The following is a 27,962-nucleotide window of genomic DNA, read 5'->3' as shown; positions in this document are numbered from 1 at the left end:
TTAATTTTGTTTTCATTTCTACGTTAGAATAAAGATTATTGGGTGGATATTTGGAATAGTTGTTAAGACTACAATTAAAAACTCCTGAATCCTGTGTTACAATATCCAGGATCAATTTCTGGTTCTAGTTCCCAAATTAGGCTTCCTGCCTGTGTTGATCATTGAAGGCAGTAATTGATGGCTCAAGGCCAGCTCCCTGACACCTGCTTGGGACACTGGGACAATTTTTACCTGCTAAATTTGGCCCATGTCAATATTGGTTGGAATGAACCATTGATTGTGAGCTCTCTCTCTCTCTCTCTCTCTCTTTCTCTTTTCCTCCTGAATAAAGAAAAATGATATTCTAAAGGAGCAGATGACTACTTGCGCTGAACTGAAGTAACAATTTTCTTAACTAAGTCAAAGATAAAAATATTTATTTTTTGTTATGATGAAGTATTTTAAACCACATAATGTGCTGCAAAGAATGCAAGCTACCAATGCTAAAACATCCCTACTGACTTGGAATACGTGCATCATTTGTTCTGTAAATTAACACTATTGCCAAAAGAGAGCTCAATCATCCTTCCTTCCTAATTTCTATTTTTCATTATGAGATACTAAAAAGTTTCCTACCTTCATCAAGTTGTATTTGGTCAGACTTTTGTTATTTTTCTGCAGTGTACCTTTAATCTAGTAGAATTTGATATTTAATCTAGTAGAATCTGATATGTTTACTTGCATATCCTACATAATTGGAATTGTAGATATCAAGCCCATTGTATTCTTCTAGTAAAATAATTGTACAAATTCAATTTGTATAGTAAGTTCCCAATATGCACAATGTGACTTTGTTTTCATGTTTTATTATGTAAGAATGAAGCCCATTGCCATTCTTTTATGATAGAGCTTTTAATCCATACCTAATTATGTTATCCTAGTTATTACTGAGCATGAACGAATAGTTATAACCACAAGGAATTTTAAGACTCAGTAAGCTTTTCTCTAGTGTGATTTATTCATATCTTTTATAATCATAATTATGAAACTTCCTGAAGATCACATAATTTGTGGTAGACCAAGCTGATATATAGATAGATACAGTTGTCAATTTTTACTTAGGCTGAAGAAAGATTAGGATGAATGATACTTTTTATGTCAGATTTGCTTTTTAAAAAAAGAATTCCATTTAGTACATTGCTTTTGACAGGTTTTATAAGCTTAGAAATAAATAATCCATAAGTGTTCATTTCCTTTTATTTCTATTACTAATTCTTAAAAGTTTTCCAATTGTGCTGAATTTTATTATAAATGCATGTATTATAGAGCTCCATTAATCTTTTGCTTTTTCAAATTGGAGTGTATTAGTTTTTCTGCTGGAAAAAAATAATAAATCCTTCTGCCTGTACTCAATTACCTCAGAAATCTGAATCCCTTCAAATGAAACATAAAAGGTGTCATATACCATCGTGAGTGATAATGACAGTTATGTGACTAGAGAACGTTCACCCAAGGTACATTCACATTTCATTAAGTATCTAGGTCATACAAAGCATATTGCTTATAGTCTTATATCCTAGTAGATTACAAATAGAAAAAAACAAAGTGAAATTCAAATAAAGTACTGAGGATACCGAAGCACATTTCTGAGGCTGTTTTGGTATTCATTTAGCAACGTGTTGAACCTTGTCTATCATCAGGTTTCAGTTACTTTTCATTTGTCTTGTTGCTAGTTTTTGCACTTTTTTGGTGTTTCAGTGGGGTTACAAAGAACCTTATAGTAAAAGTCATGCGGTTTCACAATCTCCTGCAATCATATGGCTCAGTAGAATTGAATCTGTTTTCAGGTACAGGTTCCCAAGATATGATTGACCAGAGACTCTCTTTTATAGAATTTAGTTTACTCTGTAGATTAAATAGAAACATGTATCAGAGTTTCCATTCTAGTTGACACAAATCCATTCAAGTAAATGTGATCCATATATGTAAGTTTAATGATTTTGGGGGTTTAAGTCAATTCAGTGAACATTTGTTAAAATATTGCTGTCATTTTCATGCTGATAGTTGCTTCTGGGTCCTAGTAATACTTGTCTCCAGCTTTGATGGATAAATAATCTTTATTTGTTATTTAAGGTTTATCATGAGGTCCCATTACCTATAGCAATCTACCATGTAGTGACCTCTAATAATAACATATATACAATATGAGTTTTTTTCTTTATCTGAGTTCTTTTGCAGATTACTTCACAGTTGAGTATATGCTCCTGAGTATCCTAAAATTGGATAGTTTTGTAAAGGATGCATGTAATTATTTGAGAGTCAGAATCAAATGGAGAGAGAAGTGACAGAAACAGAGACATCTTTCATCCACTGATTCATTCCCCAAGTGGCCTCCAACAGCTGGGATTGAGCAGACTAAAGACAGAAGTAAGGACTTCGATCCATACCCTACATGGGTTAAGGGCCCAACACTTAGGGCATCCCCCACTGCCATTCTAGGAAATTATTAGGGAGTTAAAGCAGAAGTGGAGCAGCAGGTACGTGAAATGCCAATCATATGGGATGCTGATATCACAGGTGTTGGCTTTACCTGCAATACCATCCTCTTAAATTTTATCTAGCATGTGACTATATCTAATGCCATCTGTGCTATTTCTGCTGTTTTAAGTCAGCATGACCTCTGTTGTCTGGTTGAGTGTCTCAAGTGTCTGATGAGTTCATTTATGTATTGGCTTTTTCAATTGAATTGCATTTTTCAAATGCAAGAATATAAAAACAATAGAGACTTAAGAATATAAATAAGATCTAATATCACAGCAGAAAACCACTTAATGTAACTGGTTTTCATATTAATGCACAATCATTTGACATGCTCTGCATACTAATCAGTATATAATTTTTTCTTTTAACATTGTGGTTATCATTTCTATAGAACAATATGATTTAGGTAGGTAAATAACTGGACATGTAAAAATTTCACCTGAAGTTTCATGTGGATCCCTTCTAATTATTTTTTCCCTCAAATATATGTAAATGTCCATTAAGAATAAAATGTTTTATTTTATTTTGCCTTTATTGACCCAGCTAAAAGTTTCTGTACACGTTTGTAAATTCAGCAAATTGGGTGAGGATACAAGGAAATGGAAGCCATGAAAAGCAGTCTCATCTGGTTGACATCAGACAAGCTTGTCAGAGATGTTCAGTCTACCAGCCTGGTTCCTGTTGTAGTGTGTTGTCGATCATGCAAGAATGACTCCCATTTGTTCTACCTTTGCCGTGGGAGAACCATCCATTGGCTGAGTGACTTCAGTTACTGTTTGCACACAAAAACCTTTATGTGTCCTGAGAATGTGTTTTTGTTCATCTCCAACATCCAAAATAACTTGTTCTGTGAGTGTATCACTGTATTGTGTAATGTTTGTTTTTGAAAAAATCCTTTCAGGATTTAAAAATGAATACCACACTGCATCAAATGTTTATTGTTGCAGGCTATTTTATGAAAAAAATTATATCATGGATATTTTTATTTTCTTTGTATTACTAGCTATATGTCATTGCACCACACATTAACACATAGCACATGTATTCATTTAATAATCATGCATGTTTTTTCCACACATGTGATGGTAGGAGGAATTGTCAAGGCATGCAGTTACTACTAGCTTCTCTCTTAGACAGACACCACACACCATTTATAAAAAAAGAAATGGAATGTGTGATGTTACTAGAATGGTTGAAATTGGTATTCCTATAGATAATTTTAAATTTTATTTAAATTTTATTTAAAAATTTTTTTTCTATAAAGTGAACAAATGTCTAGTATTTCACATATTCCATTGTGCGAGCATACTGTTACTTCCCACTTTGCCTCCCTTCTGCTCCTCCTAGCCCACAGATCTTAACCTCTTAAAAGTTTTACATGGTAGAAGTTTTTTTTATTATGCTTATTTCCAGAGGCGAATGTGAGCTTCACATAGGCAGAGTTTGTGTCTTCTTGTATGATACATACTAAGTGTTCATTTTATGAAGTGTTTTTTTCCTCTTTATCTTCTAGTGTTATTTTGCCATATAAAATAATTAACAGACTGTTTCCAATAATTAGCATGCTGAAGAGGTCTCTTGCTTAGCACATTTTCCTCTGTTTTCACCTTTTCAATCATATCGTCTTCTCTTTTCATTTATGTTTCTTTCTTTTTCCGATTCAGTGGACTAATCTAATTTTAGGCTTGTATATTTCATCTTCTTCAAGTTCTCTTTTGCACTTACTCCATCTTTCATTGTTCCTTAGATAAGTTTCAATTTCTAAATTTTTTTTTTTGCCTCTGTCCTAGTCATCTAAGACCTTTACTCTTTAAAAGTAATTGCAGATATCTCACTTTTAAATGGGAAGGTTTCCCAAGAAATATTGTCACACTGGTTTCTACCCTATATCCTCTGATGATCAGAAAGGGAACTTGCAATCCATCATCTACCTTTGCGCTTTATTGAAAATCCCAATAAAATGCAAATTTTGAAAATTGGCTAGTGTTACAAATTTATACGTATGGACTTACTTGTTTTTAATAAACTGAATAAGATTATTTTGTTTGAAAGCAGAGTTGTACAGACAGAGGGAGAGTCCGAGTTCTTCCATACACTGGTTCACTCCCCTGATGGCTGCAATGGACAGATTTCTGACAGACAGAAGTCAGGTTCCTGAGACTCCTTTCTGGTCTGCCATGTCAAAGCACTGATGGTGTCTTCCACCGCTCTCCTATGCGCCCGAGAAGGTTGCTGGATCAGAAGGGGAGCAGCTGCGACCAGAAGTGGCATTCATGTAGGATGCAGACATCACACGGGCAGTGGTTTAACTTGCTGTGCCATACTACTAACCCTTTCAATATATTTATGTCTTTTATTTTAGAAAACTGGCAGACATTGACATTTATACATATATATTCATGTCTTCAGTTGTTTTCTCTTCTGGCTAATATTTACTGAGGTTAAACAATGCTTTAATCTTTTGCTTGTTAGGATCTAAAATTGTTCTTTTTTTTTTTAAACAGGTCATTGCTTTAGTAATGGATATATTTACAGATGTGGATATTTTCAAAGAGATAGTAGAAGCATCAACTCGTGGGGTATCTGTATACATTCTGCTTGATGAGTCCAATTTTAGTCATTTTTTAAATATGACTGAGAAACAGGGATGTCAAATACAGCGTCTCAGGGTAAGAATTCTGTTTTTTCTTTTGTCTGGTATTGTGTGTGCCATTTTCACCTTAATCAAGTTTAAGAAGAAAAAGTATATATACAAAGCTTATTGTGATGAAAGGTTTTGGATTGTGACCCTCAAGCTTGAACTAACTTTACTCAGCATCATTTATCTTGTGTTGTGCTATTTGAGAAACAGACAGATGGGACTCCCACTTGCTGCTTCATGTCCTGAATGTCTGAAAAAAGCCAGGGACCAGGAACTCAATTCAGATGTCCCCTGTGGGTGGCAGGGCGCAAGTGTTTGAGCTGTTGCCTGTTGCCTCCCTGGGCATGCATCAGCAGGAAACTGATTGGGAGCAGAACTGGAGCTGCAGCTCAGGCACTCTAACAGGGGATGCGAGCATCTCCACGGAAGTCTGAACCACGAAGCCAAATTTCCCCTTGCTACTCATTCTATGTAATGCTCCAGGTTTGAATGTATAAATTAGAAACCACACATTCAGATGATTCTGTGATTTGGACAATTTCGCTTTTTCAAAACATTTAGCCTAGTATTTTCAGTTGTTTTATTTTTTAGAAGGAAAATAGATTTTGATCTTAGCTATTTTATCGTCGGGGTACTATAATCCAAAAGAATTTCTTCTAAAAGGATCCTAAGTGACTTGTGAGACCATTCTGTGCAACAGTGCAGTACTATCTTCTATCTGAGCTACATTTAAACATACTTTAAGTGATTATTTTCATCAACATTTTTTATTTGGGGTGGATGTTTTGAATTTTCTTGTCTTTTTTTTCAAGAAAAACATAATTTCAAATAAAGTTTTGTGATATTATGGTTTTGTATTAGTATATAATTTACTTCACAAAATATCTCTGTTGTTAATTTTTATCTTATATTTTACATTCTAGAATATTCGAGTGCGGACAGTGAAAGGACAAGATTATCTTTCAAAAACAGGAGCAAAATTCCATGGAAAAATGGAACAGAAATTTTTATTAATTGACTGCCAGAAAGTAATGTATGGCTCTTACAGGTAATACCAATGTGTTTACATTGTCAAACATGTAATGAATTTATTACTTTTCACTTTAGTAGAGTTGGACTCACACACACACACACACACACACACACACACAAACACATGTGTATGTGTGGGGGTCTATAGCAGAGTTAGAGACATTGATATTTCCATCTTCTGGTTCACCCTGCAGAGATCATGGGACAAGGCCTGGGTCAAGCTAAAGCCGGAATATAGGGACTCCACGAAGGTCTCCCTCATGGGTGAGGGTACCAGGACTTGAGCCATATTTTACTTCTTTCTCAAATGCATTGACAGGGAGCTGAATTGTAAATGGAGCAACCACAATCAAAATGGCAGCCATGGGATGTGGGCATTGCTGCCAGAAGCTTATGCCGCTGTGCCACAATACCCACCCTGGCTCTTTTCTCTCTTCCCTCTCTCTACTTATGTACTTCGTTTTCAACACAAAGATACAGAAAGAGAGGGACAAAAAGTAACGTGTTTTCAACCCACGGGTTCATTCCCTAAGTGACTGCAACATTCAAGACTGGGCCAGGCTAAAACTGGGAGCGTTAAATTCCATATGACTCTCCCATGTACTTTACCACTATCAGATATTTTTTTTTTCAGGTACGTAAATAGGGAACTGGATCAGAAGCAAAACAGACAGGACATTGTATTCCGATACAGAATGTGGACATACTAGGCAGTGACTTAAACTACGGTGCCACAGCACTACTTTTATCTTTTTCTTAAAAATATTTTTAAGAAGTAATAATAAAACAAAATAAAGAGGACCCCTCACAATGCCTCAGTGGCTGAATCCTCACCTTGCAAGCATCGTGATCCTGTATCAGAGCTGGTTCATGTCCTGGCAGCTCCACTTCCCATCAGGCCCCCTGCTTGTGGCCTGGGAAAGCAGTGGAGGATGGCCCAAAGCCTTGGGACCCTGCACCCCTGTGGGAGACCCGGAACAAGCTCCTGGCTCCTGGCTTCTGATCGGTACAGCTCTGGCAGTTGTGGCGCCTTGGGAAGTGAACTAGCAGATAGAACATCTTTCTCTGTCTCTCCTTCTATTTGAAAATCTGCATTTCCAATAAAAATAAATATTTTTAAAGAAATATATATATAAAAGAACATTTACAATATAGTCTAGAGACCTGGGAATAGTTATGGTTCTACCTTAGAGGAACTTTAAGATCTTAAGCAATCACATAATTTCCTCCAATTTCAGATCTTTATCCAGGAGAACAGGATGATGAAGGTCCAAGGCTCTCTGCGGCTTTACACTGTTGAAACTGTGCTCCTTATGAAAGTACTACTTATTGTGGATTTTAATAGTAATTGCTCTTGGAAACAAAAAAAAAATGTTTACCAGTTTGAAGAACATGTAAAGTGATGTTTGCTTATTTTACTCTTACTAAGAATCTGACTAGTCCAACCCAGGCCAGGCTGATAGGGAATGCACACATTAACTCATGCTCTGTCCTCTGCATCATGCCTGAATGAGAACCATAGTGAGGTCATGTGGATGGCAGATGAAAACACCAGCCCACACCTGTGAAGTGCTAGGCTCATAAGGTAGAATGGATGAATCATGAAAGACAGAGGACAAAATCCTAAAAACCCACGGTGATACACACAACAATGTGAGGGGAAACCTTTGTCTCTCTCCTAATAACTGCAATCGTCTGAGACAAGGCAACACATTGTAATGGATGCACTTAAGAAAATCGCTTAATTTGGCTGCATGAGTTTGTTCAGCTGTAAAAATGAGAATAATCACAGAACCTACCTCATGGCATTTTTAGGAGGACTAAATGAGTTAATGCATCCCATACCCATGATGTCAGCTATGGCATTAGACCTTATTTTAACTGTTATTTTCTGTTCACTTCCTTTTTAAGTTCAGGGAGACTTAAAAGGAAATACTGCTTGGAGTTCCAAACAGAAGCTTTCTAGATATAAAATCACTGTATTTGATATCAGTGAGTCCTTTTAAAGACTGACTGAATGTATTAATCCGAACCACTTGAGTTTAGGGGTTTTCTGTTGATGGGTTTACTTGACTTTAATCATATTTCTTATTTAAACTCATCATAGTTCATACTCCTTTTCTATTTGTTTTTCAGATTCTTTTCTATAGTAAGTTCACCTGTTACGAATATGGCGATGCCACTGGAATCAATTTTTGCTACCTCTATGTATTAATAGGTGCAGATTTTTAAAAAGATTTATTTATTTTTATTGGAAAGGCAGATATACAGAGAGGAAGAGAGGCATCCAATGGTTCACTCCCCAAGCGGTCACGACAGCTGGAGCTGAGACAATTCGAAACCAGGAGCCCGGAGCTTCTTCCGGGCCTCCCAAGTGGGTGCAGGGTCCCAAGACTTTGGGCCGTTCTGGACTCGTTTTCCAGGGCATAAGCAGGGAGCTGGAAGGGAAGCGGGGCTGCCAGGATTAGAGCCGACACCCATACGAGATCCCAGCACGTTCAAGGATAGGGCTTTGGCCATTAGGCTTGTGCCAGGCCCAATAGGTCCAGTTTTTAAGTTTAGCTTAAAAAATTATTTGAGAGATAATGAAAGAATCTTCTCATGATCTGGCTCACTTCCCCAGTGCCCTCAACACTGGACTTAGTCCAGCAGAACTGGGAGCAGGGAACTCGGTCCAGGTCTTCTGTGTGGGTGGCATGACTGCAGTTTGTTTGGACCACCACCCTTGCTTCACAGGAAGCTGGAACTAGGAGCAGGTGTCAGTGTGGGACTTGGGTGTCCTAACCACTAAAGCAAATAACCTGTGCTGTGTTTTCAGCTGACTGTGATTGAGCTAATTTTGATTGGGAGGCAAGAAGACAACACACAAAAAAACACTGTCCCTTTCTGTTATCATAAGCCAGAAGCAGAAACAATTTATTATTTATACAAGTGAATATGGAATTTTTAGGACACAGATATTAAAAATGTGTAAGCTTTGGGCCCGGCGGCGTGGCCTAGCGGCAAAGTCCTCGCCTTGAACGCCCCGGGATCCCATGTGGGCGCCGGTTCTAATCCCGGCAGCTCCACTTCCCATCCAGCTCCCTGCTTGTGGCCTGGGAAAGCAGTTGAGGACAGCCCAAAGCTTTGGGACCCTGCACCCGTGTGGGAGACCTGGAGGAGGTTCCTGGTTCCCGGCTTCGGATCGGCGCAGCACCGGCCATTGTGCTCACTTGGGGAGTGAATCATCGGACGGAGGATCTTCCTCTCTGTCTCTCCTCCTCTGTATATCTGACTTTGTAATACAAATAAATAACTCTTTAAAAAATGTGTAAGCTTTTTTTCTAGCAACTGTTCGCTCTAATTATTTCAAATTCCTTGAAATGATCAGCGGTGTCAACTGCTGTCTCTGACAGGCAGGGTGAGTTATCATGGACTGTTCCTGTTGATAACAATATTCTAATAAAAACCTGGTACAATATGAACTTGTTTGAGTAAAACATATATTTCATTTTGTTTAGTTATATCCTTAATTCTTACCCAACTAATTTTTTTTTATCATTTTCCTTTTAGGAGCTTTGAAACATGTTTTGTTTTCTAATTCAAAATTGTTTGCCTTGAGATGCCAGTTACTTTGTTTTTTTCGTTTAAATTGTGAGTCGCAGCACCCTCACTGTAGTGGGCAGGGGCTGGCACTTCTTCCTTTTAAAAAAGATTTATTCATTTTTATAGGAAAGGCCAGAGGGACTTCTCGAGTCCCAACACTCCTAGAGAGGCCTAGAATCTGTATTCAGGACACAGTAATGAGTAAGAGCTCTCTCATCAGGATGATGGTTTTATTTTTTATTTATTTATTTTTTAAAGATTTTATTATTATTGGAAAGCCAGATATACAGAGAGGAGGAGAGACAGAGAGGAAGATCTTCCGTCCGATGTTTCACTCCCCAAGTGAGCCGCAACTAGCCGATGCGCGCCGATCCGAAGCCGGGAACCAGGAACCTCTTCCGGGTCTCCCACGCGGGTGCAGGGTCCCAAAGCATTGGGCCGTCCTCTCCTGCTTTCCCAGGCCACAAGCAGGGAGCTGGATGGGAAGTGGAGCTGCCGGGATTAGAACCGGCGCCCACATGGGATCCCGGGGCGTTCAAGGCGAGGACTTTAGCCGCTAGGCCACGCCACCGGGCCCAGGATGATGGTTTTATAAAGAAAACACAACAGGAGCTTTGTCATGAAACTAACATTGATGAGATTATAAAAATTCTACAAACTCCTTAATTTATCAAAACATTTTTTTAAATATGACTGCCACTGAAATTAGCACATGTAAAGTAGAAAGACATTTGCCCACGAATTCAAGAATGAGAATTTCAAAACCCTTTAAAATTTTTTACAGTCTTCTTAAATATTACTTGCAAAAACTGAGTATCACTGAAGTTGGTTCCTCTCAGGTGCCATTTTTGATCAAACATTCAAATTGTCACAGTTGAGAAGCACTCTCCATAGTTAGTTGGCTAGATGTCATGGACTTTACTGTTTAATTCTTAACCATTGAGAAACTCAGATGTTTTTAAGAGTGTTTAGCCAAGGTGGCAGTAGGAAGTTGTTTTGATGCAAGAAAATTTCTGCAAGTACATTTGAAACCATGTGTTATTTGATATGCAACACACAGAGCAGTTCTGATTCTGCATCTTCCTATTCTTCTGACATCCATATTCAGTTATCCAGTTCTTTCACGTTGTGACTGTGTGCTTCTTTCACAGTGTTCCAGTTTCAAACATTATCTTTGGTTTATCATATCATCATTGAGAAGTTATATTTGCAACAGATTCATTTCTGCTCACTCTTCTTGTCTTATGCTTCTAATAGAGTATTTATCACAATTTTGTTTGAGAAGGTCAGGTTTATATTATTGAAGCAACAGGAATTTTTCTTTGAACCGCAGAGTGATTTATGATATTTATTTCTGTAAACAAGGATAAAAGTGGCCATTTTACCTTTTTTTAATTTCAATGGCCTTGTTTTCTACTTACTTACTGTTATTTTTTTCTAGTTGATCAAAATGACTTTGAAGTACATGAATGACTTTCCCAAATGTCCAATCATCAACAAAAATCTGTGATATACCATCTGGGTTAGCAAGTTCTAAAATTGGAAGCCAGATGGGGTCCTGGAATGTCCCATATTCCTGGGTGTTTTGACTCATTGTTTCCTAAATTTTCTATTTTCTTGTTTCTGTTTCCAGGTCTCAGTTTTTCTCCCAAGTTTGCTTAAGTGTTCATTAAGCTTAGATTTTGCAATCTTTGATGACTTGTAGTTTAATTCAGTATGGACTTCCTAGCTCAGTTATTTCCCCTGTGTTCTTGGAAAGTGTTGCCTTCTCATAAAAATTATTGTTGAGAAAGGGCAATGATTTTTCACTTTTGTGTGTAATCATTTCTTCTTTCCTAAAACTAGGATTGCTCACCTCTTTCCTATTGGTTTTTCATTGTCCAGCTTGTTGAGGGGTACCCTTAGATTACTGTTTTGAGAAGTTTTTACATCTTAATGTATACATTTACTTCTATCAAAATAATTTTAACATAATTTTCAGAGCATCTATAAAATGTGGTATGTTTTCCATTTTAAATTGTCTCAAAGAATTTTCTTATTTCCCTCATTTCTTCTTTGATACTTGTATTGTTTTAAATTTCCGTATATCTGAAGAATTTGTAATTTTACTTCTATTACTAATTTTCAGTTTTAATCCATTGTGATTAGGAAAGATACTTTACACAACTTAGATCTTCCTCAGTTTGTTAATATTTGGTTTTTGGGCTATCATGAACATGTTTCAAGTGCACAGAAAAAAAATGTATGTTGTGCATTCATGCAGTGTTTCGTTTGTGTTAATTAATTCTTCCTGGTCTATGGTCTTGTTCAATTTGTTCGATGCATGCTAATGTTCTTTTTCATTGATCTAGCCATCAATGAAAGGCTATTGATATTTCTTACTAATATGGTGCTGGTATTTGTTTCTCGTTTAAATTCTGTCAAACTATGTCTTCCTGTAATTAGAAGCAATGAGATTCGATATATAAATATTCATAATTGTTATACCTTTTTGGTAAATCGGTCTTTTTATCATTACATGTCAGTACAACAGAAGTACTTGAAATACTGATTTATATTTAGTACCAAGGATTTTGAAATCCATGCTTACAAGGGGTCTTCAAAAAGGTCACGAAAAATTACTAATGTATTCCAAACATTTTTCAAGTCAAATTTACTTTCCACAAAATTTCAATGTAGTCTCATATAATTTTTTTCATCTTTTGTGATGGCTTTTACTTTAAAATGTATTTTATCTGACAACCTTATAGCATTCACTCTTTTGGTTACTATTCACTTGACATATATTTTTTCCATCCTTTCTTTTCAACCTGTGTGCTCACTTAGATCTAAAGTAAGTCTTGGAAAAGAGCAGATATTTAGATCTTGTTTATGGTGTATTCAGTCTGTATCTTTTGATTTATTGGAGTTTAATGCATTTTCCTTTAAGATAGTTACCTTTAAGAAAGGACTTACTATTGGTATGCTATTACTTTGTATCCTGTAACTCATTTGTCCCACCTTTTCTCTCATTGCCTTTATTTGTGTCACTGGTTGGTCAGTGATGCTGTGCTGGTTGCGGAGTTTATGATGGCCCGGTGGACGGTGGACCTTGGTTTACGTAAAGATGGCAGTTACATTGTGTCTAAACCTGGAATTCCTCTGAACAAACACTCCAAGAAAATATTGGCCTTCAGTTTTGTTATTTGCTGGAGAAGAAACAACTCCTTGAGTCCAATGATTAGAACCTTGTAGTGCCCGCTGTGTAACTTCCTCAAGTCAGTGAATCCCTTTTGATAAAGGATGGGGAAGGTTATGTTGGACCAAGGGAAATAGGCAAGAGACTGGGTTCAGTTTGATATTTTTTTACATCAGGTTCTGGATTTATTTTGTTAATTGCATTGCATATACTTTTACTGTTTCTATATAAACTTTGTAATTTTGGCAATAATTGAGCATTAGGAAAACAGTCATCTCTCACAGTCTGTGCATATTGTCCTCATTCAGGGGAAAACCAGTCAGCTCAATGATAACTGGTAGGACTTCTCAAATATTTTCTTTTATTGCTCCGTTGGTGTAAGCCTGTGGAGATAGAGCTGCAAAATACTAAACATCTGTTTTCAGTGGCTTCCAAACACTGATGCCAGTCTTATCACCACTCAGCCAGTGAAGACTGATGCTACTTCCTTGTAGAGCACTTTAGGCAAGCCAGAATGTTGAATGTGTTATGGTTTAGGAAGGATTTTTCTCCTGTTGCTCTTTGCAATCACCTATAACATTACTGTCTCTATGCAAAGAACCATTCTCAGCTCCTATCTGGAGAGGCATAAAAAAGATCCACACGAATACTGAGGTGAAAGAATTTTTATTTTAGCAGGCAGAGAAAACATGATTAATAAAAGGAAACAAAAAAGGGGAATATCTGATAGTAATAAGGGATGTTGTAAGAATCAGACTATGTAGTAGAACATGACAAAACATCCCCAAGATGAATATTTAAAAAGACTGTACTGCTGCTATTTTGATTAAAAAATGAGCACATAGGAAGACTACATGTCAAATTCCGTGACGTCTCAGACTAAAGTGAAAAGAATAGGAGACATTTGGAAGAGGCTTTGGAATCTGAGTCAACAGGACTTGTCAGTTACAAGAAAAAGAGCATTCGAAGGAGGCTTAGTGTTTCTCATTACTGGTCACCAAAAAATGTGGTTGAGTCTATGACACAAATAGGTAAAACTAGGAGAGGGATAGTTTGGGGGAAAGGAGTGTTGGAGGAAGTCTTATATGTGTTGATTTTGTGAGATACGTTAAATCCCAAATAAAAATTGGAATTGACTCTAAAAATATAAAATACAGAAAAGGTCAACACTGACCTTATAGATATAGGTTATTGGCCTATAGATGATTCATTTCATGTGGAATGATAGAGAATACAATTATTTGTCTCTAAGTCTAGAGGCATGGCTCCAAATTTCTCAGGTTTTTCTTACTGAATGTTTTCATTTTATGTCTTCTTGTCACCTGAAATTGTATTATGAGATTCTGATTTACTAAAGCAGGGTGCTCTTTCTAATTGTTACAGATTTACCAGTCTCAATATCTTAGGAGTTTCCAAAATTCAAGATGTGGAGAATATTTTTGTTTCAGAAACTGTGAACGGTCTTCCTGAATGAATAGTCTAATTTCCTCTTGCTACTGAATCAACATTTTCACTCATTTCCCAGAGTTTCACTCATATCCAGATTCTCTCTAGATAATTCTTCATTGGGAATCCAGTCACTCCTTTCACATCTAATGAATATCTACTAGGGAAATTAATTCCTCAAACACCTCTTTCTAGTGTAAGTTAGCAAAACATGGAAACAAATCCTACACAAACTTTCTGATTTGTAAGCAGTATTTTTTCCATTAGTTCATAAATCTCATACATAGCTTCTTTACTAGGGGAAATATAACCTGTTTCTATGTTCAACCACATCTTAGCCACTATTGGTTACTTCCTTTTTCCATTTGTTTCTTTTTCCACACAGATTGTCCTCCTACATCTTTCATTTGTGAACTTCTGAATATGTAACCTAAGTCAAAATATCATTAAACATCACCGTCTCTGGTTTGGCAAACACTTGCCAGCTGGCTACCTTTTCCACTACTTGCTGCTTCTCGCATATTTTGTATTCGTATCTTAGGTAATTTGGAAATGTTCTTACTTATTCACTTGTGCAGCATATCTTTTATGTCAGGCTAGGGGCGCATTTGGGTTCACACATAAAAAAGCCTAATAGATATTATTCTGTGTTATGCATTCATTAGGCATATTAGATAAAGTTGAATGTATCCAAACAATAAAGTTGTGCGCTCTAGCTTTTAGACTATTTATTTGAAAAGCAGAGTGACAGGAAGAGAGACAGAGACAGTAATCTTTCACCCACTGGTTCACTCTCCAAATGACTGAGACAGCTGGACTAGGTCAAGCCAGAGGCTGGGGGAGGAACTCCATCTGGGTATCCAAGTTGTGTTTCATGAGCCATCAGTGAATGCTTTTTATTGTATTAATGGGACAGAATTATAAGCAAAATGACAGATACTAGAACTAGCATTTCCATATGGAATGCAGGCAGTGTTTATATTTTATGTGCTTTAAAATATTATCTTCTGATTGTTTTAATCTCTTTTCATTTGCCATATTCTCTGTGTAAATAGGAAAGTACTTTAATGTAGAGACCATGTCTCCTTTCCCTTCTTGTATTTATCTTCATTGTTATTCATATGATTATCTGGATAGCATATTAGTAATGAGCTTGTCTTTTTAGTTTCTTTTTTCATCATATTTTCAAAAGTGAGTTTCAAATTTAATAGCAAATTCCAAGATAGTTTTCATCTCTACACTTGAAAACTTCCATTTCTAGATGTGTATCCAATGTTAAAACACCCTTATTGGCATATTGATTGACTTGGATTATGAGAACTGTATTTATTTATCCTTTGTACATTAGGTACAGTGAAATCCACCTGTTAGTGATTGAGGCAACCCTTTGTTTATAACTATTGACATGCTAAATTACATTTATTGAGTAAACCACAGAGATAACAACCCAGAGGTTCAGTTGTCTAAACTATGTGCATTCGCACAGCAAGCTTGCATTATAATAATTTAGAAACATAAGGTTTTGCAACTATTCTGCGGATCAGCTCTTCATTTGCAATATGAGGAATATGAAGCTAAAATTTGTGAGGCTACAGCCAACCTCTTAACTTGTCCTCTAAGACTGACTTGTAGTCCTTGCCAGGATTATCTGTAGGGAAAATAGTATCTTGTTTGTTGTTTTTTACTCTGTAAACTCTTAGTAAGCACAGTTCCAAAATGCACCATAAAAATTTCTTTGAACATGTTAGAAGGTGTTGGAGAAAGGGCAAGTAGGTCCAAAGTCCGAATTGAGATTTACTGTTTAAAATACAAATATGAAGTTACACAAGAATATAAGCACATAATGAAAGGAATTATATTAAGTTATAATACGAAAAGCAAAGACATGTTTGGATATATTAATTGAAATGTTTTTAAGCAGAAATGTGTTTTATCATTAATCTTTCAGCATAGAAATTTTTAAAACATCCACTCTTTTTTTTTTTTTTTTCATTTTGTTTCAGCTACATGTGGTCATTTGAAAAAGCTCACCTCAGTATGGTTCAGATAATTACAGGACAACTTGTTGAGTCTTTTGATGAAGAATTTCGAACTCTGTATGCAAGATCCTGTGTTCCCAGTTCATTTGCTCAGGATGAAGCAACAAGGGTAAAACATGGCAAATCTCTCTGGGAGAATGGAAATTACCAGCATTCGGTTTCTTCATTAGCTTCTGTTTCCAGCCAACGCAACCTTTTCAGTAGACAAGACACAATTCACAAACTAGACTCCAGTTACTTCAAAAACAGAGGGAAGTATATTTTACATGAACCTGACAAATACAGCATAAGAAATCAAGCATACAAACCTCATTTTGTTCCAAACTTTAATGGTCCAAATACAGTCCGTCAGTTTCAACCCAGTCACCTAAATGAAAATTGGAAAAGACATAGTTACGCTGGGGAACAGCCAGAGACCACGCCATATCTTCTGCTTAGTAGGACTCTGAATCGAGCCAATCATCCCCCTGCTAATTACAAAAGACCTTCAGATAGCCTCAGTGTGGCATCCTCGTCGCGGGGAGGCTATTCAAGCCACAATAACACACCCGCTCAAAGTTTTGCTGATCGGCTTGCTCAGAGAAAAACCAATCTTCCAGAAAGAAATTCAAATATGAGAAGATCTTTTAACGGAACTGATAATCATATTCGGTTTTTGCAGCAACGGATGCCAACCCTTGAGCATACCACAAAATCATTCCTACGTAACTGGAGGATTGAATCTTATTTAAATGATCAGTCTGAGGCGCCACCTGATTCCAGCGGATCAGCCTTGGGTGAGCGGTTTGAGGGCTACGATAACTCTGAGAATTTGAAAGCCAGTGCTCTTTATGCTCATTCTCGGCTTCGTTCCTCTTTTGTATTTAAACCAACTCTGCCTGAGCAACAGGAAGTTAACAGTTGCACAACTGGCTCTTCGAATTCAACAATCATTGGCTCCCAGGGAAGTGACACACCTAAAGAGGTCCCACGTTCCCCTGCAAGAGTAGAGCATTCAACGGAGAAGCCTCTGCCAGAACCAGTCCCTCAGCTACCACTACAGTCAGAGGCATCTAAAATGCACACCTTGCACGTTCCCGAAAATCACTCGCCAGTATTAAAGCAAACCACAAATGGCCATACAGAAGCAAATAATTATATATATACAACTTTGTGTTCAAATAAACAGACAGAAAATCAAAAGAATGAACCAAATGAGAATCTACTCAAAAGACGAAGTTTCCCATTTTTTGACCACTCGAAAGCTAACATCGGCCATGGAAGTAGCAAGCATTACGTGTATAGCACACTCACCAGGAATCGAGTTAGACAACCAGAAAAACCCAAGGAAGACCTGCTGAAAAGCTCTAAAAGCATGCATAATGTGACCCATAGCGTGGAGGAGGAAGAGGAAGTTGACAGGAGAGATCCTCCAAGTGGCACTGCTACCAAATCAATTTCTATTGCAGCTTTACATGACGTGAATAAAGAGGAACCCAACAAGGAACTCACCCCAAAGAAGGAAGTTAAAGGTTCTCCAAGTTTTCTGAAAAAGGGATCTCAGAAGCTGAGGTCCTTACTTAGCCTTACACCAGAAAAAAAAGAGACTCTCTCGAAAAATAAAGCACCTGCCTTTTACAGAATGTGTAGTAGTTCTGACACATTAGTTTCAGAGGGTGAAGAAAATCAAAAACCAAAGAAATCAGAACACAAAGGTGATTCATCACCTAGAAGAAAGCGCTCCTCCTCCTCAAATTCTCAAGGCAGCGTTCACAAAAGTAAGGAAGATATAACGATTAGTTCCTCTCCGGGAACACATTCTCCATCCGATGAAAATAATAAAATAACCCCTTCTGCAGTTCCAGCTGAGAGGAAGTTCTTAGAAAGGGCCGGGGATGCCTCGGCCCCAAGATTCAACACAGAACAGATCCAATACCGAGATTCGAAGGAGATTCATGCCGTTGTTGCTCCTGAAGGGAGACCAACTTCTTCTCCAAGACCAAAGCCCCGTGAGATCTTAAGGACTCATTCAACGGACAGGCGGGTTTATAGTCGCTTTGAGCCCTTTTGTAAGATTGAGAGCGCCATTCAGCCAGCAAGCAACATGCCCAGTCCCACAGTAACTCGTGCAGAAATAAAATCCACAAATTTGGGCAACAGTTATGGCAGATCCAGCCCAATGCTTAATTACGGCTCTGGTGTTTACCACTCATATCAACCAAATGAAAACAAGTTCCGAGGATTTATGCAAAAGTTTGGAAACTTTATAAACAAAAATAAATAAAATAGCATAACTGCAAATGGCTAAAAAAATACAAAATGGGGCTAAAAATTTTTTTAGAAAAAATTATGTTCTGTAACTTGCCAGTAGGCTTCTCTAGGGCTAAAATTGTAGATGTGATGGAATGTTCCCCAGTGTATTAGTGTACAGTAGTGTTCTAGCTGATAAAGCTTATTTACTTAATTACTTCATAGATGAATTTTTCTCTGTAAAGACAGGGTTTTTAAATGGTAATGGCAAATAATAACACAAACGGATACATCAGTGAAATTGTTTTCTTTAGGCTAAAAATCTGAAGCCGTAATTACTAACTTTGGTGAAAAGGTGGTGTATGGATTTAAACTGCTCATTCTTCTGTCAATAACCCTTTATAGTGTAAACTTATGGTGTTTTTATATCTTCATAAATGTAAAACATGGGACAAGAGCTTGGTGTTTTTAATTAAATTTTTACCTTACACGTTGTCTTATTGATTCTATCAATGTCAATTTTTTGCTGCAATATTTTGCAGCTATTTGGGCCACAACAAGACTCTTTAAACTATAGCTCAGCATAATGTTTATTTTGCCTAAAACATTTGCAAAGTGTGAGTTTCATGCACTGTGATTGCATTTGTAGGAATTTGTTTTACTGATCATTGGAAAAATCTGAGTGGGAGCCTTACGGTCTTTCCTTGATTTCCCATTACATATATATGTCACTACATTTTATGTAACTACAAAAATTCCTTGATTTTCCATGACTGCAATGGCCGGGCATGACCTAGGCTGAAGCCAGGATCCTAAATCTCCACCTGGATCTCCAAAGTGGATGAGAGGGGCCTAAGTACTATCCTCTGCTCTCTCCGGTGCCTTACCAGGGATGATTGCAGGTGGTGGCTTCACCTTAGCCTCAAGTCTTTATATTTCATAGTCGCTCATTACTTCAAATGTGTAGAGAACCAACATGAGTTTAGACAATCTGAATAACTTCTCTGCTGTCTTTCATATAATAAAACTTTTTAGAATGCTAATATTTAGCCAAAAGTTTTGGTTGAATTGTCACGCCAATATGAAATACTTTGCTTTCAAATTTCTTTGTCCTTTTTAGATTGTGGAAAATGACCGCCTAATGTTTCTGTAAAATGACCGCCTAATGTTTCTGTAAGAGTACCATGTAGGCAAAGAGAGGTGGTATTTGGCCTGCTTCCGCCATGACCTCGTGGCCTGGCTGAAGGGCTCAAATTTCAGTGATATCCAGGTTATATAACAGGTTTTGCTTTCCTTAGAGTAATGAAATAAAAATGCCGCATCCTACAGAGACTCTTTTGGCTTTGCTCCATTCTGAAAGAAACATTGAACCATGTGAAAAAAGTGAAATGGTTTTTCACTTAAATTATGTCACTTTACATCTAAGTTGCAAGGAGGGTAATATGCTATTTTAAAATGCAAGGTTCAGTCAACATATCACTAAAACAATTGGGATAGTGACATTTAGATACATATACATATGCATAAAGTGATTTTTATGTTATTCATGGTAACAGTCATGAAAGAAGCATGTCAGAAGGTAAGTGAAAAACAAAAGAATGAAAATACCAATTTTTTAAAAAAATTTTTTTATTGATTACATTGCCTTATTTGACACAGTTTTATAGGCACTGGGTTTCCCCCCACACACCTCCCCAAACCCTCCCCCTGTGGTGGATTCCTCCACCTTGTTGCATTACCACAGTTCAAATTCAGTTGAGATTCTTTCATTGCAAGCATCTACCAAGCATAAAGTTGAGCATCTTATAGTCCAGATAAGTTCAACGGTTTCTTGGGGAGACCATCTCTGGTCTGAAGGTAGAGCCGGCAGAGTATCACCCTGTTCAATGAAAAGCCCTGACATAACATCAATAACAATTTATAACGTTACCAATATTTAACGTTGATCATGCTATGACCTAGAATCCAAAGTTGCCACAATAAGAGTTTGTGAGCACCATTACCCCTGATATTTGTAAATTGAGATTGGAATGATATTCAACACTCAGAAAGTTCATGTCTTGTCACTTTGCCAATCAATGGCAATTCTTTATTGCCTATAATATTCCGCCATATCCCATTATGTAGCGTAGATTGGTTCACTGCCTTCTTCACTCAATCTGATGAGGAGTATATGAAGTGTTTATTTCCTGATTCAACAGCAATCAACCAGGAAAGGTTTAGCTGAAGTTCATCACACACCAAGACACAAAGGACATAAGCTGATGATAGTAGGTGAGATTAAAGGATTAAAGTAAGATTAATTTCTGAATATAATCTAGCAGTGCCACTTTTAATTGCTAGCAGTCACACTCCCGATTTTCCACCCCCAGATAAGACAAGAAAAAAAGAACAAAAACTGAGATAAATTTCTTCCTTTTGTAATAAAGGAGTCCATTAGCTCAGAAGTTAGATGACAGGTGTTCCTCAGTGTTAAATGTGTTATCTCATTAAATATTTAAAATAATTCTGTGAAACAAGTATATCCTTGTGGGCCTGGCATGGTAGCCTAGTGGCTAAAGTCATTGCTTTACACACAGCTGGGATCCCATATGGGTGCCAGTTCTAATCTCAGTTGCCCTACCTATCCAGCTCCCTGCTTGTGGCCTGGGAGAGCAGTCGAAGATGGCCCAAAGCCTTGGGACCCTGCACCCGCGTGGGAGACCCTGAAGAAGAAGCTCATGGCTCCTGGCTTCGGATCACCTCAGCACTGGCCGTTGCAGCCATTTGGGGTGGTTAATGAATGTACTGAAGATCTTCCTGTCTGTCTTTTCTTTTCTCTGCATATCTCACTTTCCAATAAAAATCTTTTTTTAAGATTTATTTATTTATTTTTATTGGAAAGGCAGATATACAGAGAGGAGAGACAGAGAGGAAGATCTTCCATCTGATGGATCACTCGCCAAGCTGCCGCAACGGCTGGAACTGAGTCAATCTGAAGCCAGGAGCCAGGAACTTCCTCCAGGCCTCCCCACACCGGTACAGGGTGCCAAGGCTTTGGGCCGTCCTTGACTGCTTTCCCAGGCCACAAGCAGAGAGCTGGATGGGAAGTGGAGCTGCCGGGATATGAACCAGTGCCCATATGGGATCCCGGCGCGTGCCAGGCGAGGACTTTAACCACTATGCTATCGCGCCGAGCCCAAAAGTAAATAAATCTTTAAAAATATATATATAACTGTTCTGAATGAGAAAACCGGGCTTCAGAGGGGTTAAATTTTTTCCCTAAAATTGCACTGCACTGAATGAGCAAAAAGAGTTACAATTTAATTACTTACCACATCATACCTTCCTGGCTTAATCTATGATATACTTGAAGAATCATCTTAGAAAATACTCCATGCTTTGTAAATGCAGATCAACAGTATATAACTGTTTCTTCTCATTCACAAAATAAGGTTTTTAAAGCTCTGGATGATCACAGAAAATTCCCAAATACTGTTACATTAAATTCTTTTCAAAACATGAGCAAAATCAATTTGAAAATTGTTACATTTTGTAATGAATTAATAAAATAAAAAATAAAACTTTGAGACAATAGTTACCTATCACAGGAAAGGGACCCATTCACAAAATATTTTACTTCTTAAAAAATATAAATTTTGGAATGTGTACAGATAATTAAGTTGTGGTGGAAAATGTTGATTTTATTGTATTAATTTTTGTTGTGTGGAAATTTTATGACATTAAGTAAACATTATTTAAAAAGCATTATAATTGGGTCTCAGTGGACAGAAGACACTATTTAACACTTAAAATTCAATCCATGTTTTAAAGTCTAGAACCCGTAGTTAAGCAAACCAGATTGACTTTTACATGACACATTGTTAGTATTGGATGAGAACTATATGAGAACTAATAGGTTTGTAAGTTCATTGTCACTAGACAACTCAAATGTGGTATAATGTGACATTAAAAATGTGTTACAACTGCTAGTTGAATCATGTTTCATAACTCTCAATAATTTCTTGCATTAATACTTCTTTTGCTTGGGAAACAGAGACAAATAGATGATCAAGGTCTAAGATGTGATGGTTTCAAAAGAATATTTTCTCATTTTCTCCCCAAATTAACATTAATGGAAATATAGTTACTTAGATGTACCTTGATATTAAAGTTCTGTAATGTAAAACTTACCTTATATAGAAAATTAGGTTGCAAACAGAAATTCAGAAAAAATAATGTCACTTAAAAGTACTTTTTGATAGCTGATTTCATGATGGCCTGAGGGACCCTCTGTCCTGAACACACTAATGGCCCTTTATTTTAATGACAAGATTAACTGCAATTCTGACATGGCATGTTCAAATAGAGACACATGTTTTCCACCTGTACTTTTGGAAACAAATACCTTGTTTAACCAAGTAGCTGTCTAATGTAATCTAGATAGAAAATTTGGGGGGAGGGCGGGGGGAGGAGTGGGGTGATTCTCAGTTCCAACGAAACTGTATCACATAATACAATGTAATCAATGAATAATAATAATAAAAATAAATGCACATTGGTGAAGAAAAAAAAAAGAAAATTGAAGGGCTGAATTTTTACTGCTCTCTATAAACTGTGCAGTTATTAGTCTATTATTCTATAAATGATTATGTTGAGCTAATACCTGTTGATTCCTAAAGTGCCTAGGAATAACAGCTACAAAGTAGACTAATTATTTCATGCAAACTATGTTGAGGAATTATGTGTGATCCACCATATAGGAACAATTCTTTTTGTATTGTCTAGTCTTAGAATATTTTCAAACAAAAAGATCCAAACAAACTGAAGATTAAATTTGTGAACTTTGCATAACATATTCTGCTAAGTTACACGTTTTCAGATGAACAAATATTGATTTTTAACACCCATCAATAAATTGTAAGATTTTTTAAATCTTTATTCTGTGAAGTTCTTCATTTAAAAGTCGATTCTTTAATTTTCATAATAACTTAAGATGATTACACATTTTGGGGGACGGCATTATGGGGTAATAGGTTAAGCATTTACTGGCAATGAAGCATCACATAGGAGCACCAGTTCCAATCCTGGCTGATCCACTTCTGATTCAGCTCTCTGCTGATGTATCAGGGAAGCCCAAGTGCTTGGGCTGTTGCCACCAGCACAGCAGACTTGAGTGGTGCTCCAGGTTCCACCATTAGCCTTGACAAATCCCGGCTATTGTGGACTTCGGGGAGTGAGCCAGCAAATGGGAGGATTCCTCTCTCTCTCTCTCTCTCTCTCTCTCTCTCTCTCTCTCTCTCTCTCTCTCTCTCTCTGTAATTATGTCTTTCAAGTAAACATTTTTAAAAGGCAATTACACATTTAAATTATTTTTAATGACCTCTGAACTCCTAAATACTTCCAGTGATATTGGGTTATCAATTGTACCGTATGGAATATTTTTCCCATAGTTTATATTCAATCATAAATCATCCCTCTTAATATCATGTGCATCCATGTGCTGCATTTATCCCCTAAGTTTACATGAAGTTCCTATAACCTACTAGTTTTAGTGTTCCCTTTCTATCTTTGGATACACTTAGGTTGTCCACTACTTACCATTCTATTACAGTTTCCTATCGCAGTAGAGTACCATGTCTTACTGGTCTGCAGCCTCGGAGCAGTTACAACAGATAGCCTCAGTGTGTAGAAACTATATCATCTAGGATTGTGTAAGTACACCCTTTGATATTCACACAATTATGAAATTGCCTAATGGCATTCCTCAGAATGTACCACTCTCATTAAGTAATGCATCACTACCTACATTCTCTTTAATTATGCTTCTACTGAACTACAATAGTTATATATTTTACTTTAAAAATAGGGAATGTTTCTTTACAAAATATGGTGGCTTTTAGTCTTGAGTGAATTATTATAAAGATGCAATTGTATTAAATCAGAGAGATTAAGTAACACTTCATCTGAAAGTTATTTGAAACTTAAAGTTCCTTAGGGAGAAAAAGATATTACTGATTTTGATGCAAGTAAAATCCTTCGTACTTGAAACACTGCATTTAAAAAGTAGCATCCTTTTAAAGTTATATGTGAGTTTTAAGTATAATGATGCAGAAAAATAATCACAAAATGCAAATGTTTAAGAAAAAATAATCTAGGGGCCAGCATTGTGGTGAGCACTTAAAACGGTTGCCTGCAACACCAATATCATATTTGGACCAAAATTTTTGTCCCAGCTATTCCACTTCCCATGCAGCTCCTTGTTGATGTCCTTGGAAAAGTAGTGCAAGATAGCCCAAGTATTTGGAACCATGCCATACATGTGGTCCACAGGGGAGAAGCTCCAGACTGATGGTTTGAACTTGGTTCAGCACTGGCTATTGTGTTCACTGAGGCAGTGAGCCAGCTGTTGAAACATGTCTCCCTTTCTCTCTGTCCTTACCTCTTCTTTAGTATCTCTGCCTTTCAAATGAATAAATAGCACGCATTTAAAAAGGAAAAATGAAAGGAATGAAAAATTTGGATCAATTAAGATGTAAGAGATCTAGGTGAAGTTTCACTTTAGTAAGTGTCCTAAAGGAAATTTATGAGCGGGTTTCGCTAGCTTAAACAATGAAAGATTGTCCTGAGGTCAGTGAAATAGAAAGACAGCAGGGAATTAAAGGTACTGTGAGAGTATCTTCTCTGTGAAATTCATCACATAAGGGAAATGACCTGAGCTGATAGCACTGAGAAACAGAAGCAAATGATATATAGACAAGTTAACAAAGATAATATGTTAGGTTGAACATTTCTCCCACAATAATCTGTTTCAAAAATGTATTTGTTGAACGCACTTGTTTAACACTTGTATTGGAAACCTGGTTTGTTCCAAGACAGGCTATTATGGGACACTTTTGATGTAACATATAAGAGGGATGCTTAGGTATCCAGAGACGGCTTTGCTGAAGAAAAGAAAACTGAAAGTAAATTCATTCATTCATTCACTCAAAGGAAAGGGGAATGTATCTGTATAAATAAAATTCAAAGGCAGTTGTCACACAACAGAAGGTAATAGTCATTTTCTGTTGGTCATTTAGGTTGGCAAATAATATGAATCTATAGTACAATAGTACAATTAAATACTGCAATAGTACAATTAAAGAATGACTCATCTTAAATCTTAGGCTCCTTGGAGAGAGACAGGTGTTGGGTGTTGCAAACTCCTTCCCTCTAGATTTCAAGCCACTGACTCTTCCAACATCAGGCTCTCTACAAATATTGAAAAAAAAAAATGTGGCAATCATTTGCAGACGCTCTGCTTGCATTAGCATGTTTAACCTGTGAATTTCTTTTTTCAACATAAAGGAATGAAGATTTAAACAGGGTGATGTCTGTGTCGATGATCAAGCAGATTCAGTCTCAATAGCTTGTATTTTCAAAGTGATTTTTAGTGCTCTAAATATTTTAGTTTAGCTGTTCATTTTATATGTGCTAAAAAATCTCTAAATATTTTAGTTTAGCTGTTCATTTTATATGTGCTAAAAAATTAATTTTAGCTAAATGCTACAACTAAATCAGATATTCTTAAAATAATCATTTTAGTGAATGATAACCTATCAAAACTCTCACATTTATAGATGTTTCCATAAGCAGAAAATCAAAAATATTTGATATCTGATTTTTTTTGTTTTTGCTAGTACTTTGCTAACTCGGGGGTAAAAAGGTATCTATCTACTTTAAAAAATTTGTATCCTTTTCAAATTTACTTTTATTTTTCTTTGAAAGCCAGAGGGACCGAAGAATCTTCTGTCCACTGGTTCATTCTCCAAATGCTTGTGCTAACCAAAGCTGAGCCAAGCTAACCTAGGAGCCAGGAGCTCAGTCCACTTCTTCCATCTGAGTACTAAATGTTCAACTACTAGAACTATCACCTGTTTTTCCCCAGCAGCACCACAGCAGAGATCTGGAATTGCAAGTGGAACTGCTGCTCAAATCAAGGGCTCTGTTAGGAATCCAAATGTCCCAACTGGCACCTTAACAGCTATGATAATAGCCCGCCTCCAAAAAATAAATTTTTTTAAAAAGGTGTACTTATTTGAAAGGCAGAGTGCCAGAGAAAGCATTGCCATAGACAGAGATTTTCCACTGGTTCACTCCTTGCTTTGCTGAATCAATGATGGCCACGCTCAAACCAGGTTCCAGGAATTCCACATGATCTTCCACATATGTGGTGTCTGCCGCCTCCCCAGTAGCATTAGAAGGAATCTGGATTGGAAGTGGGGCACCTGACACTTAAACCAACATTCTGATATGAGATGTTATGGGCTCAAGTGACCTCATAACCTTCTATACCATAGCACTATCCCACAGCACAACATTTTCTAAAGTGTGTTTTATGTATAAAAGAATTTTTCAAAGGGTGAAGGGACTGATAAATCCTGATTTCAATTTGATTTTCAGGAGAAAAATTTGAGATGCATACTTGGTATTGTAATCAGGAGAAGATGAGAAATGTTGCTTTTTAAAATAGGATTGGCTAAAAATAGAAAAAAAAAACAGAAATGAAAAAATAGGTGAATTTTCTTCTTCCTCCTGACAAACTATCTTTTACACTGAATTTCTTTATCTGATTTCCCTCCTATTGAGTATAGGTAATAATAATTATTTCATAGGAGTATACAAATACTAAACAATTCTACCTTGTAATCTGAGTCTCTTTAGAAAAATGGTATTGAGTTACGTTCTTCATTCCCTTAGTGTTACTTTTTTCTCCTTTAATTAGGTAAAGCTAGCAATAACTTGTAAATTCATTAAAGTATTCTCCAGTTAAATAATTTTTAAGATTTATTTATTTTTATTGGAAAGGCAGATATACAGAGAGGAGGAGAAACAGAAAGCAAGATCTTCCGTCCGATGATTTACTCCCCAAGCGGCTTCAATGACTGGAACTGAGCCGATCCAAAGCCAGGAGCCAGGAGCTTCTTCCAGGTCTCCCCCATGGGAGCAGGGTCCCAAGGCTTTGGACCGTCCTTGACTGCTTTCCCAGGCCACAGACAGGGAGCTGGATGGGAAGTGGAGCTGCTGGGATTAGAACAAGCGCCTATGTGAGATCCTGGGCACTTTCAAGGTGAAGACGTTAACTGCTACGCTATTGTACCTGGCCCGAGTTACATAAATGTTTAAGGAAAACATCAATTTCCACAATTTGGGAATTAAAACTTTCAGTATTTGTGAATAAAATGTATTTTGAACTATCTATATGATGCTAGAAGGTTGGTGAAGGGCATATTGAAGAAGGATCAGCCGAGTGGTTCTTGTGAGAGAACAACTC

At 36.9% G+C, this 27,962-nt stretch overlaps 1 protein-coding gene across 3 annotated transcripts in view; it reads left to right on the top strand.

The window, feature by feature from the left end:
- Positions 1 to 19,348, top strand: part of FAM83B (family with sequence similarity 83 member B) — a 64,340-nt gene extending 44,992 nt beyond the window's left edge. For all 3 annotated transcript variants that reach the window (XM_058662021.1, XM_058662011.1, XM_058662032.1), the window contains exons 3-5: positions 5,025 to 5,189; positions 6,085 to 6,209; positions 16,406 to 19,348. In XM_058662021.1, coding sequence (XP_058518004.1) covers positions 5,025 to 5,189; positions 6,085 to 6,209; positions 16,406 to 18,704 — 2,589 coding nt within the window. In that variant the 3' untranslated portion in view covers positions 18,705 to 19,348. The remainder of the gene's footprint in view (positions 1 to 5,024; positions 5,190 to 6,084; positions 6,210 to 16,405) is intronic.
- Positions 19,349 to 27,962: the final 8,614 nt, after the last annotated feature.

Source organism: Ochotona princeps, chromosome 1, assembly GCF_030435755.1.
Source record: "Ochotona princeps isolate mOchPri1 chromosome 1, mOchPri1.hap1, whole genome shotgun sequence".
Taxonomy (NCBI): Eukaryota; Metazoa; Chordata; class Mammalia; order Lagomorpha; family Ochotonidae; genus Ochotona; species Ochotona princeps.
This window is presented reverse-complemented; position numbering and strand designations above follow the sequence as displayed.